General features: G+C 48.8%; 1 protein-coding gene across 1 annotated transcript in view; it reads left to right on the forward strand.

Annotated features, from left to right (window-relative positions):
- ZNF618 (zinc finger protein 618) overlaps positions 1-6671 on the forward strand; it is a gene marked incomplete at both ends in the record, with an annotated part of 135564 nt that extends 128893 nt beyond the window's left edge. The window contains 2 exons of the mRNA XM_079544887.1: positions 4030-4131; positions 5158-6671. Of these exons, the coding sequence (XP_079401013.1) occupies positions 4030-4131; positions 5158-6671 (1616 nt within the window). The remainder of the gene's footprint in view (positions 1-4029; positions 4132-5157) is intronic.
- Positions 6672-13906: the final 7235 nt, after the last annotated feature.

The following is a 13906-nucleotide window of genomic DNA, read 5'->3' on the forward strand; positions in this document are numbered from 1 at the left end:
AGACCTGTGCTCTCCAACAGAGCTGCTCTGTTGCAGTGCACATTCAGTGCTTCATTTGTGCTCACATTGCAGGTAAGCCCTGAGCAATGGCAGGGTAGAATAGGTTGCTCGAGGAAAAGTGTGTATTCCATTCTGTACCAGCAGTCTTAATCAAAGCTCTTATTTTGTTGTATTTTAGTTTTAGTCTTCATTTTAATGGCACTGTTCCCAGGGTTCTCCCTATGTGCAGTTCCTCAGGTTCTGCTCCTTTGGCAAATCATAGTGCAGGCTCTGTGTGTTATTCAGCAGCTACTTTATTTACTACCTTTGCAATACTACAGGTAGGCTTTCAGGGTGGTTTGTTGTAAGACAGCAGAAGCTGAACTTTTTGGATGTTGCTTTCTATTAGAGGATGAACTGATTGGTGTGCAGTGCCTAGGCATTGTGCTGCTGAGCAGCAGTGCTGTGCTCAGGGCTGGTGCTGCTCAGTGATGCTGGGATCTGTTCTTGCCCTTCATCAGTGGTGATTCCTGCTTGCCTCCTGTGTCCTGGCTGTCCTCCTTGTTCTGGTCCCTGCTGAATTATGTGTTAAGTGACACCGAGGAGCTGCAAAGCACGGGCTGAGCTTGGTTATGAGGGTGAGAAGGGCAATCTACTGGCAAACGGGGAGCTTCCAGAATGTTGAGCTAAACTTTCTGCAGCTTCTTCCTCCTCGCTTCCTTACAGATGATCAGTGGCTCATCTGGGTTGCAAAGGGATCAGGTGTCTGTGATCTGAGTCCCACACAGTGTTACCTATACCAGTGGGTAACCCCCTCTCTCCAGCTCAGTGTTACTGCCATTAAACTTCATTTTCCCCCCTTTTCTCTGTCTTTTTGTAAGACGTTGTTCTGCTTGTTTGCTTCCCCCCAAACATTCCTCACTTACTGAAGCACTTTCTCCATACTGTGCCCTGGGAAGCAGCCATCCCCGTGTGGTGCAGTGTGTGCTTGTGCCTCGTCCTCGTGGGGAAGCAGTAGCCTTTCCTGCAGCTCTGTGTGTCTGTACCATTGTGTGTTTGCTACTGTGGGAGAGGGCAAAATAAAGTGAACAAAGTGAGAGCTACAGCCAGCTTTGGTGGCTGTCTGGTTCTGGAAACTGAATTCAAGCAGAGCAGCAGTGAAGGCGACACAGTGGAGTTATTGGTCGCAGTTTTGTTGCCTTGTGGTCTGTTAGAACTTGGAGATTGGCAAATCCAAGAAGCACATCAGCACAACATCTCTGCAACCTGGGGAGGCAGAAACCTTACTGGTTAGCAGAACTGGTGGCATAGGATCCCCTTACTGGGAACACTGGCATAGTAACCATTTGTATGCCTGTGTTCATGATATATTTCATGATGGGTTTGGAGATCCAGTGAGCCCATAGGTGTCAAATGCTCCCTCAACTGAAGTGTTTGGGTCCTGCTTGTCTTCCTGTGTCTGATCTGAAGGGCTCATCTCCTCCAGCTGAATGCAGCATGTCCACTGAGCCCCTATTGCAACTGGTCAAAGGACAGGGAATATGTTGCTGGCTGTGAGGAGCCAGTGCAGGGACCTGTTGGCTCCTGAGTCATTCAGAGAGCTGAGCCTGGAGGCTAAAAGGTAATAAGGAGAGATTATAGCTCCATAAAGCAGCTACACAATGAAAAGAGGTAATTAGAATGCAAATTGGAGGCTGAAAGGCAGAAGTAGAACAGTAGAACATCAGGAGAAGGAATTTGTTCTGTAATTACTGTACAATATACAGCTTTAACTCCCTTTAGGGTACTTTGTTCAGGTTGAGTGCTACGGTATAATGCCCCTCCTACCATCTAGAGCTAAAAGAATAAAAAGACAACTAGGCAGAATCTGGATTAAAGGATTGGAGGCTGAAGAAACATTAAAGACCCATGATCTGTGTAGTTCACTGACTGCCCGATAAGGAAGACGAGACCAAAATGTACAAATCTCATTAATGCCACACTGAATGCCAGTGGATATTTACACACCATAAACCCGTTATTACTGTAAAATAGATAAAGAGTTGGGGAGAATAAATTCAGAGGTTTTCTCTCCCCCCTCAAGCGCAAGATAAGGAAACCTTAATGTTGGTACCTGAACAGTGAACAAAGTTAATAGCCAGCATTCCTCATTTTCCTTTGTCTACCCCTCAATGCGTGGAGTTGCAGCCACTTGTGATATTGGGTCAGGAGCCATCAGGGTCAGCAAACACTGCAGGAAGAGCAGTGTGTTGTACCTGATTGCTGGCATTCACCTCCTGCTCACTGTGTCTCTACCACACATGTGAAGACCACCTGTGGCTGCAGTGCTGAGCTCAGTGATGCTCCCCAGCAGCATCCCTAGCAGCTGCCACAGCACCCTGAGTGCCCTGGGCACGTGCATTCCTTGGGACAGCCCTGCGTTCTGCCCTGGTTGGGCTCTGGTTCTGCCGTGCTCTGGATTGCTGTTAGGTCTGTTCGGGGCTCGTAATAACTGACCATCAGCAAGGTTTGTGCATGCCTCAGTGACTGTCATGCAGAGCTGCTCAGATTTGACAGGACTTGCTTGCAAAGAAGAGGGCAGTGAAGTTTCACTGTCTGATTGCTGGTCTCAAGATTCTTGACAGACTCCCTTCTCTGCTGGCCCATTGCCACACATAAGGGGAGCACCTTGGCTCTCTCCTGCTTGTTGTGGTGGAAGCCCCGCTGCCCTGCCAGCAGCAGGTGAACCTGGTGGCAGAGCAAAGCCCACATCCCTGTGCGTGCCGTAATAAAGCATCCTTCTAATTCATATGCTGCTGTCTGGAGCACTGGGGCTTCAGTTCAGTGCATTCTGGTTTATGTAGATGGCAGGTGTTGCCATCTGAGCTGGTCTTCTTAAGTTTGCTTTAAAATCAGTGGAGAAGTCATTGACTCCAGGTGAGTTCAGAGCTGTTGGATCTCCTCCTACAGGAGGAACCTTGTTCTGAGGGAATGAATCACGCTATTAGCCTGTGTCACACTATTGAGAGTAAAAAAAGCTTCAAAGGGGTCACCTTGAGTAGAAGCATTGTAACATAGATGTGCAAAATTAGACAAGGTGCGTCAGCTGTGATAAATAAAGCATCGGTTTTGGCTTCTTTGTTCTTTTAATTCCATCTTTCTGTTCAGCTTGGTCATCAGTCTCTCCACCTTCCTCCTTCCTTTTCCACCTCTTTTCATTATGCACTTTAGTGTAGCATTAGAGACTGTTTCAGAGCACAACTTCATAGTGGAGCATACTAACAACAGGACGACTCCTTGGGGAAGGCAGTTCTTGCTGCACAGGAAAGGACATGGATATGATGTGGAACTTAATGATCTTGTCTGCATTTCCTGGAAGAATCTCTTCAAACTGGCAGTCAAATTGTTTATCCAGCCATATAAGAAAATGGGAATGTAACACACAGACCCCCAGGAGATCGTCTCTGCAGCCATGGGGAGGCATGATCACACTCCACAAACTTTTTATTCCTTTTTGTTTCCAGTCTCAGGCAGCAGTGAGCAGCCCAAGAGAGTTTGGCATCTCTCTACAGTGGCAAAACAAGCATCTATGACTATTATAGTAAGATCATTAGATACAAAGGGATTGAACATAGCTTAAGAAACAAAGTAGTTCAGTAGAGAAAGGGGAAGCTCTGGATCTGCAGAAAGACAGACAATAGGATGGAAAGGTAAATGTCTGCTAATCCTGCTTTCATTTGAAAGAAGCATATTGCACAGGCCGGGCTGCACAAGGAACATCTATTCTTTCTGATGTGCAGCTTGATTGAGAGACAGTTCTAAAGTTGTGCTGGTGCACGGGAAAAACTATTGTCATTACAGCCACAGATGGGAGCTGATGGAGTTCAAGTCCAAAGTTTTCAAGGTTACTGACAGTACTGTGCCATCTCTGAAAAACACTTACTGGCTACAGACAAACAGTAGATTGGTGTCACCTTAGTGAGGGACCCAGCAGATGGGTATTGTTTCCCCTTTGTGTTTTAAGCATCAGTACCTTGTACTTCTAATACCTCCCTGTTTCTCACTCCACAGCTGACAATGAGAACAATATTGCCTCTAGCCAGCCCAGATCACCTCTACCTGTTGTTGAAGAGAAGTGGAAACCGCAGCTCCAAAGAAATAACGCTAACAACAGTACGTAGCAGTGTTTGCTCTTCCATCCTGGGCTTACCTGTCGGCTTTAAGAGTGGCTGTCAGGTGTGCAGCAATGACTTGGACACGCACAAGGCTCTTGTTTTCCCCTGCCTGCACTTGATTTCATCTGCAATTCATGTACCACCCTGCAGAGCAGAGACTGCTTCCATTAGAAGAGCAGTAGTATGCAGAAAGTATTGGGAACTCCAGGGAGGCAGTTTGTAGGGGAGGTGCATTTGAGAAAAAAATGTGTCTGATCCTTGGTCAGACCTCCCATTCCGGTGTTAAGAGATTGCTTCATTTCACCTGGTATGCCATAGGCATAGCCTGCCGCTCCCTGCCAGTGTCTGTCTTTGTCCCCAGCTTGTCCTGCAAGGTTGCACTTCTTGGGAAATGGTAAAAGACAGTTTTGTGGGAAAGCATCCTCAGCACTTGAGCTGAGCATCCTAGGGGAAGGGTGATGGGAAAACACGGAGCCTTTGTGTTCTGCTGTGGCCGGAAATGACACTAATGTTGTCCAAAATGAGCCACAGAAGATGGGAGCTGGAGACGAGAGGAAAAAACTTCAGCGCTTTGTGAGTTAGTGAAGGAGGTTGTATGCTTCGATCCTAAAACAAGTGGCTCAAAGAAAAGATTTAAATCACAAAAATGGTAAGAAAGCCATCTTTCCAGCTGGACCAAGGCAAATAAGCAGAGCTGTTAACAGAAACGTGTAGCACATTGCGTGCAGGATTGTGATAGCTAAATGAACGTCACAGAGGTGGCATTCGGGTAGGATTTGGTTGTGAATAGCTGTTGTGGAAGGTGTGCAGATAAGCTCTTAGCTGCTCTAAGCAAGCTGCTGCATGTTCTCTGCAGGTCCAGAAGACCTTTGGGGAACAAGTCCAGGGTTGAAAATGTCTCTGCTACCATCTGTGCATGTTCTGTTTCCTTATGTCAGTCTCAGGATTGTTTATTGACCCCCGCACTGTTGCAGAGGAGCAGCTCTCACTGGTGCTTTCTTTCTCTCCTTGTATTCCACTGCAGCCTCTGCGAGCGGCTCCGTAGGGAACAGCGCGATCCCGGAGAAGGAGCGGCAGAACATTGCCGAGAGGCTCCTGAGGGTGATGTGCACTGACCTCGGGGCGCTGAGCGTGGTGAGCGGGAAGGAGTTCATCAAGCTAGCACAGACCCTGGTGGATAGCGGGGCTCGCTACGGTGCCTTCTCCGTCACCGAAATCCTTGGTAATTTCAACACACTGGCTCTGAAGCATTTGCCTCGGATGTACAACCAAGTGAAGGTGAAAGTCACCTGCGCCCTGGGCAGCAACGCCTGCCTGGGCATCGGGGTCACTTGTCACTCGCAGAGCATTGGCCCCGATTCTTGCTACATCCTCACAGCTTATCAGGTGGAAGGCAACCACATCAAGAGTTATGTCCTGGGAATTAAGGGCGTAGATATTCGAGATAATGGTGATTTTATCCACCACTGGGTACAGAACGTGCTCTCAGAGTTTGTGATGTCAGAGATCAGGACGGTGTACGTCACAGACTGCAAAGTCAATTCCTCTGCGTTCTCCAAGGCAGGCATGTGCTTGCGTTGTTCGGCCTGTGCCTTGAACTCAGTAGTGCAGAGCGTGCTGAATAAGCGAACTCTACAGGCTCGCAATATGCACGAAGTGATCGAGCTCCTGAATGTCTGTGAAGATCTGGCGGGATCCACAGGCCTCTCAAAGGAGACCTTTGGCTCCCTGGAGGAGACTTCTCCCCCGCCCTGCTGGAACTCGGTCACCGACTCCCTCCTACTCGTGCACGAGCGCTACGAGCAGATCTGCGAGTTCTACAGCAGGGCCAAGAAGATGAACCTCATCCAAAACCTGAACAAGCACCTGCTCAGCAACCTGGCGGCTATTTTGGCACCGGTGAAGCAGGCTGTGATTGAGTTGAGCAACGAGAGCCGGCCCACCTTGCAGCTGGTACTGCCCACCTACGTCAAACTGGAGAAACTGTTCACTTCCAAAGCTAACGATGCTGGCGTGGTCAGCAAACTCTGCCACCTCTTCTTGGAGGCGCTGAAGGAGAACTTCAAGGTTCATTCGGCGCACAAGGTAGCCATGATCTTAGACCCCCAGCAGAAGCTGCGGCCTGTCCCGCCGTACCAGCACGAAGAGATCATTGGCAAAGTCTGCGAGTTGATTAACGAGGTGAAAGAGTCCTGGGCAGAAGAAACAGAATTTGAACCTTCGACCAAGAAGGCCCGGGCAGCAGGGGAAGCCGCAGCAGCTCAGGAAGAAGATTGGTTCGGGAAAAATGAAGTCTACGATTATTTGCAAGAACCTCTCTTCCAGGCCACTCCTGACCTCTTTCAGTACTGGTCGTGTGTTACCCAAAAGCATACAAAACTAGCCAAGCTAGCCTTTTGGCTCTTAGCAGTGCCTGCTGTTGGTGCCAGAAGCGAATGTGTAAATATGTGTGAGCAGGCGCTCTTAATCAAAAGGAGGCGGCTGCTCAGTCCAGAAGACATGAACAAACTCATGTTTTTGAAGTCCAACATGCTTTAAGACTGTCTTTTAATTAAAACAAAACTTTAAAACACTGTTCCAAACAAAGAAAAAGAATTTAAGTTCTAAACACTGTGGACCTCATTATGAATGCCCCTGAAAACCAAGTGCTTTTTTATATATATATAAAAATATAAATATATATAAAATTAAGTTTGAGAGGAAAGCTGAGCACGTGAGAGAGACAGCCCTCTGCCAGGAACGTGCTCCTTTCCATAGATAGTGTGTGGACTTGACAGACTTTCTAATGTTTTCAAGTGGGCAGACCAATGGGAGGCTGATGTTCTAAAGTCTTCAGGCAGCTGAGATCTAAAGTGACTTGAAGTTTCTTTTGTTTCTCCTCCACCCCACCTTTCCTCTTGTCCCCTGGGCCATCTTGCCATGGATAATCAGACTACATTGAACAGAGCAGTTCTGCACTGGACTTTGCTCCTTTGAATAACTGTACACCTTGAGGGCATTTGTCTACAGCCTTCTTGACATACGGTGCACGTTATCAGGGCAGCTGTGTTTTATGAACACCAATATCTTTAGAAATCAGGAAGGGAGACTTTAATTTTTTTATTATTATTTCATTTCTTCAAGTAGGGTTTTTCAAAAAAAAAAAACAAAAAACAAAACCAAAAGTTAGTCTTTTGTCTCCCAGTTTTAACGTGTTAGCTAGCGCTTATAAGTTTGATTTAAAATTAAGAGAAGTAATTCAAGGCAGAAAATGTCTGTAATCTTTATGTTTCTTGGATTTGCTTTTTCTCACAGCACACCATCTTTTCTGAATTCCCAGTGTAAATTAGCTTCTCGGTGAATTCTGTGCATCAGGGGTTCTCAAGCTTGTTGGTAGAGCAGCCCATTTGTGATTATATAACGCCCTTATGGGAGCCACAGCTGTTGCTTATATGGAAGAGCTGGAGACCAGGACAGGCTAGCGGTGCCCACGCAGCGTCTGTGGGCTCTGCCATCTGCCATTGAGAACCCTCGTACCTAAAATCTTTGCAAACCTTCCCAGTCCTCACACTCAAAATAGCCTTCACAAGGCCAAGGACAAACCAAGGTGTATGATTTTTCAGGGGAACAAAGATCATCAGTGTTGTCAAAGTAGGGTTTGAAGGAAGCTTAGAGAAGCGCATGGGCTCAAAGATCCTTCTGAATGTAAGTGCTCCTGATTGAGTGCAAAGAATATCTTTCCCTTTTATTTGGAATGGTTTCCTCTAGTAGCACGAATGTCTTTTTTAATACCTACAGTGCATTACACTACTTGTTACGTTGTTTAATTGTTCTGGCTAGGAAGGCTGCGGGCCCTTAAACGTTCACACTCACTGGCTCACCCCGTATGCAATTAGAGATCATTGTTACACAAAAACATCTCCGCTCTGCGTTCACTAAGGCCAGTGCTCTGCTGTGTCCGGTGCCGTGGGTGCAGCACTGCGTGCTGCTGGATGGGATCTCTGCAGGCTGTCGCGTTTGGTGCCTCTTGGACAATTCCTGACTTCTGGTGCCAAATTGTAGATTTCCCATCGCTTGGACTTGCATCCCCAGAGGCCAGTTGAAACCAATTCTGATTTTTGAAGCAGGGCCTCCAGCTTCCAGCAGCGTGCTCCAAAGCTGCTGTTGGAGGTGTGGGAGCACAGCTGGGGCTCCCAGTGGGAGGCTGGGGCCCTCAGACAGTGCAGGGCTATTTCTGGTGGCTGAGTGTAGTGGTAGGGCCCATCAAAGGTGGTGGGGCCCTCTGAAGTGCATGCTTGAGACCTTCCCTAGATCAAGGGTGGTGTTTGTACCCGAGTGTCTTGCCCCAGAACGACTTGCTCCTTTTGGCTTGCATCATGCAATACTTACTGTAGCCTGAGCACAGACCTCAGGCTGGCAGCACCTCTCAGCATTGCAAATGGCCTCCGGGCAAAACCAGTTGTCACCTAACTTGAGTTTTGCATATGGGTAACTTCAAAGGTAGAGTCCACAACCCCACGGGTAGCTGCAGGGTGAGCGGTGCATGAAGGTGAGCAGCCGAGGCAAAGCTACTGGAGGTCCAGTCTCTGGCAGTGGTTTTTGCAGATGGCAGTGCAGGTTGCAGGCCAGCTCAGCTCTTTGCTGGTTGTACTTATTTTCTCCCATACAGCTCCTGCTCGCCCGGCAGCACATCACAAAAGAAGCCTGTAGCAAGCAAAACCCAAGCCTCAGACTGAAACAAACAAAAAATCAGCAGGTAAAGGTGGGAGGTGTGCTAATTATCCAGCATTTGTGCTGCAGGGCCTGCTGAAAAGCAGGAGGAGAACGGGGCTGAAGGACGTGTCAAACGTGTCAAAAACGGGATGGGCTGCTGAGCCTACAGAGCTCAGCGGAGGGCAGAGCTGAGGCAGGATTTGCAGCTCTTTCTCCAGATGGCATCTTTCACCTTTGCACTTGGTTTGCCTTTGGCTCCAAGAGCCACTCGCAGTCTCTGTGACACCCAGGGCAATGCCTGACATCTCTGTGTTCCTTTGAGACAGAGTTCCAAGTACTTCTTTCCTAAGGGTGAGGGCACCCAGAGCTCCCCTTCCCCTTCCTCTTCTCTTCTTGGGGGTTGGACGCAATGATCTCCAGAGGTCTCTTCCAACTCCTACAATTCTCTGATTCTCATACTCTGGGGCAGAGATCTGAAGCTTTCTTGCTGCAGTGACCAAATGCTGGGATCTCCTGGCCCTCCATCCCACTGCTTTCTCGAGGGCACCTTTGGTTATCATTGCACTAATGCGAACATGGATCTGGGCAAGCATGGAGTGATGTCTGGCAGATGAGATTCTCCCAAAGACTTAAAAACTCAACTAGCAGCTAAAAGAGCAAAGCAAAACCAAAAGGCTGTGAAACGGAGCAGTCTGGAGGGTCTTGGTAAGAAAACAAGCTGGCCAGAACCTTTTTCCAGTGTGTCAGCCACAGCTCTTTGTGAGACTTAAGGGATGGGCTCTGCTCAGTGGGGCTGTTGGTGCTGTGCCTGCTCATTGCTTATGTCTGAAGTACCTCATTGAAAGCAGAGAAGCATGTCTGGAGCACACCTATGTACTCTGAATGCCAAGTGCTTCTCTTGCTTCTCCTTCCCTCCTTTAGGACTCAGATTTGTATTCTAGGGAGTGTAGATAACTTTACCAAGGTCTGAATTTTGGAAACTCTTCGTTCAGCAGGTTATTGGGGTCAGCTCATTGGGAGCTCTGCTTGGAGCAACGCTTGTTTTGTACGGAGTGCTGCCTGTCCTGCAGTGGGTGGCAGCAGGGGAGAGGCTCTCCTGGGATTGGCCATTAAATGTTATGTCAGTGCCATGAAGTTCTGCTTCCTTTGAGCTAGGAAATGTCCTCAGAGTTGGTGCATCAATCTATGGTAGATCATGCTGGGAGTTTTGTCTTCTGCTGGTTTGGTTCTGTTCACTTGCACTTAAGAAGGGTGTTTGGAGGAAAGAACTGGAGTGTGCATCCTCCAGGCATTCTCTTGTTTGTGCTTCTTGCTCTGTGCCTGCAGACTTTGCTTTCCAACTTAGGGTTTGCTGTGGGGATGGCTGTGATCTGCAGGAGGAGCAGGCACCAATAGGAGAGGAACGGCGGGGAGGGGGGGGGAATGAAGGGGTCCTGGTGCTGTCCAAAGTTCTCTGCAGAACTGAGGAGCTCAGAAGGGTGTTGTGTGAGGATGGCAGTCAGGTGACGTTGGTCTCCGTGTTCATCTCTCCTCATGTCTCAGGCAATAGGCAGCAGCTTTTCTGGCTTGCAGGATGGGCTGCTGTGCTGTATTGCTTCTGGGTCCTTTCAGATGGAAGGAAATGTTTCTTTTACCAAAGTTTTGTCTGTTGTGAGAAAACTGATTTGGTTGGATTTGAACTGGTGCAATCTGCAAGAGATTTTCAGGCTCAGGTTTTGCCCAGCGTGGAGGTCTGTTGGTTGCTGGCTGAAGCACTGAGATGAAGCATCGATTTTAGCATCGCTGTGACCTGGTAGCATTGTTTGGCTGTGCGTGGTGCTGCTCTCCCCTACAGACAGAATGTGCCCAGAGGCAGCTCAGGGAGCCACGACCCTGCAGTGAAGTTGGGGCAGACACACTCATAAGAGTTGTGAGTCACTGAAATCAGAGGGGAAACACTTCTGGAGACTGCTGAGCTCGGCATTGAGGTTCCTGTGTTGTTACAGCTTGCAGCAAGACATCTCTGATCAGTTGGTATTCCTCCAAATGCTTGCAGAAACACAAGAGGCATAGTGTGAGAAGAAATTCCTGCATGTGCTGCTGTGGGTGGACCCACTCAGCCCCACACAGAGTGCTGCATGGAAGCAGAATCCCAGACGCTCCCTGCTAGGACTAATCAGCACTGCATCTGCAGGTACTGCACTGCATCACCGCGGAGCCGGGAGGTGGCCTAAGAGCAGCCACAAAGCTCCCCAGCAGCTGGGAGCACTGCCTTGTGCTGAGCACTTCCTTGAGCCGAGCAGGGCTCAACATTTCTGCTTATGGGAGGGGAGGGACTCCGAGCTGTCAGAGGAGGTGGGTCATTCCTTGCGGAGTCATTAGGAGTAGTGAGGTGAGAGTGAACAACCAGCAAAGACACTAAAAGCAGTTTCTGGGAATCGTTTGTTTAATGGAGGAGAAATCTGCTACCTGGGAGGAAACTGGCACAGGGATGGGTTTTTATGGATCATGGCCCTGCTGGAAAGGACCTGAGTGTAGTGGTGGATGGCAGCTGGACACGGGCCAACACTGTGCCCTCACAGCCCAGAGAGCCAGCCGTACCCTGGGCTGCATCCAAAGCCACGTGCCAGCAGGACAGGGAGGGGATCTGCCCCTCTGCTCTGTGCTGTGACACCTCACCTGGAGCACTGCGTCCCGGTGGGGAGTGCTCAGTGCAGGAGAGACACGGAGCTGTTGGAGGGCCACAAAAATGATGGCAGGGATGGAACACCTCCCTGTGAGGACAAGCTGAGAGTTGGGGCTGCGCAGCCTGGAGAAGAGAAAGCTGTGGGGAGAGCTGAGGGCAGCCTATCAGTACCTACAGGGCTGTGAGAAGGGAGGGGACAGACTCTTCAGCAGGGGCTGTTATGATAGGACAAGGGGAAATGGCTTCAAACTAAAGGAGGGGAAATGTAGATTAGATATAAGGAAGAAATTCTTGACAGTAAGGGCAGTGAGGCACTGCACAGGTTGCACAGAGAGCTGTTGATGCCCCATCCCTGCAAACATCCAAGGTCAGGCTGTTGGAGCTCTGAGCACTGCTGGAGCTCTGGGTGTCCCTGTGCACTGCAGGGAGTGGGACCTGATGGTCTTTCAAAGTCCCTTCCAACTCAGAATTTTCTGTGGTTCTATGGTTTTGAACCTAACAAGAACAGAGCCTAGACCAGACGGTTTGGAAGCAGAATGCTCCACATAAAGTGCCACATGGATAGAATTGGGGCTGGGCGAGCATTAGGCGGTGTTCTGCTGTGCATTTTCTGTGATCTTGAGTCCATGGGATCCTTTGGGAATGCCCAGAACACCTGGGCTGGGACATGGGGTGCTGTCAGATCCCTCTGGAGCAGTGTCTGCCAGCAGTATGGTCCAGCGCATGGTGTGTGTGACCCTGCGCGCAGTGTCCCCTTCCTGGGCCTTTTGGGAGGCACCACTGGGCAAAGCCACAGCATGGGGAGGTAAAGCCAAGCACAGCCCCAGGCTGCAGACCTCTCTGGTGCTGGGGCAGTTTGCATCCGCTAGGCCAGAAATGGTAAACCAATGAGAGTGTATTGCCCTGGGGTTTAATTTTCTGTATGGAATGTGTGGGGGGTGTCTGGCTGTCGGTTGGGTTGTTTTGCTGCTCCTGGTGGAGCCTTTTGTTTTATGACCTGGCAGAAGAGTTTGGCTCACGTTGGACAGCAGTGTGTCCAGAAGCCCCCATAGGGTTTAACGATCTGTAGGCAGCTGAGCTGGAGTGTTTGAGGATATCTGGGAGGTGAGGCACACCAACATCCTGCCCAGCACCCACTGCTGGTTGAAAGACTCCCTTCCCTCCCGTCGTCTCAGTGTCACCAACAGTGTATGCGTGTCCCAGTGCCGCGAGCACCACAGCCTTAAGGACTGAGCATTTGGCAGTGCAGATGAGTGCAGGCGTGCCCAACCCTTGCATTTTACAACCAAAGTTCCTCAATAAGACCCTTCTGTTCTCACCAGCCCCGAATGCTCGTGCTCCATCTTCTGGGGCTCTCGTGGCACTCCGGTGGGTGGGTGGGGGCTCCGCCAGGCTGGGCTGGGAGGAGGGATGTTCTTTCTTTCCACGTGTCCCAGCAGGAGAGCTGCTTTCCATGGTCCCTTTACTCTTCCAGGGACCTTTTTTTCTTTATTTTTTATTTGTTAACTAAATTATTTAAAAGGAAAACTGATAGGGACGAAGCAGGCTGCGGGCCCAGAGGGTTCTGCTCTGCGCCGTGGCTGGAGTGTCACGCCGACAGCGCTGCCTTGTGCGGCCTGCTGGGCAGAGCAGCTGCCCTCCTGCCCGCCTCGGGTTCTGCAAACTGCTGGGAGCTGCGGTCGTGTGTCACCAAGAAAAAGATCGGTTTTCTCCTTCCCCTCCTCACCCCCTCCCTCACTAACTCGTGTGCGTTTCCTTTCTGTAGATGCAGATGTTCTAGGCAATACCACAGATGCACCTGCGTGTGTCTCTACCTGCGAGTGCAAGAATCTCATGTCATCTTAAAAAAAAAATACAAAAAAAAAAAAAATACAAAAAATATACAAAAAAAAATATCTTTTTTAGGCCAGAGTTTTCTACAGGTATTAATGAATATTTTTCTTAATCCTTATAAGTTTTATGTGTTTAATATTTCTTAATACCGGTAGCATTAATTTATACTTTTGTAGCAACACAATATTTTTATAAACCGCCACCGCTGGCTTTGTCTTCATAACGGGGAAACGTGCGGGCAGCCGGCCCTGCACTGTACCATGTACTGTATTTAAAAGGTTATCTAATGTCACACTTGCTGTGTTAATAAACAAAACAAAACCTGTTTGAAGTCTCATGTATTGTTGGTGTGGATCGAATGACTCAATAGAGAGCAATATTGCACGGGGTTGAGTTGCTGATTTTCATTGTGAAATATGAACGCTTGAGGCCAACTCAAGTTCTTCTGATTTTGTTTTTCGTTTTAGGATTTTGTTTTCTTTCGTTTTGTTTTGGTTTTTTTTCTTTTTTTTTTTTTTTTTTACAGCTGAATTAATCAGTGCTGTTTGAAACTTAGACTGACGTCAAATGAAAAGGATTATTA

Source organism: Tetrao urogallus (genome assembly GCF_951394365.1).
Source record: "Tetrao urogallus genome assembly, chromosome: 19".
NCBI lineage: Eukaryota > Metazoa > Chordata > Aves > Galliformes > Phasianidae > Tetrao > Tetrao urogallus.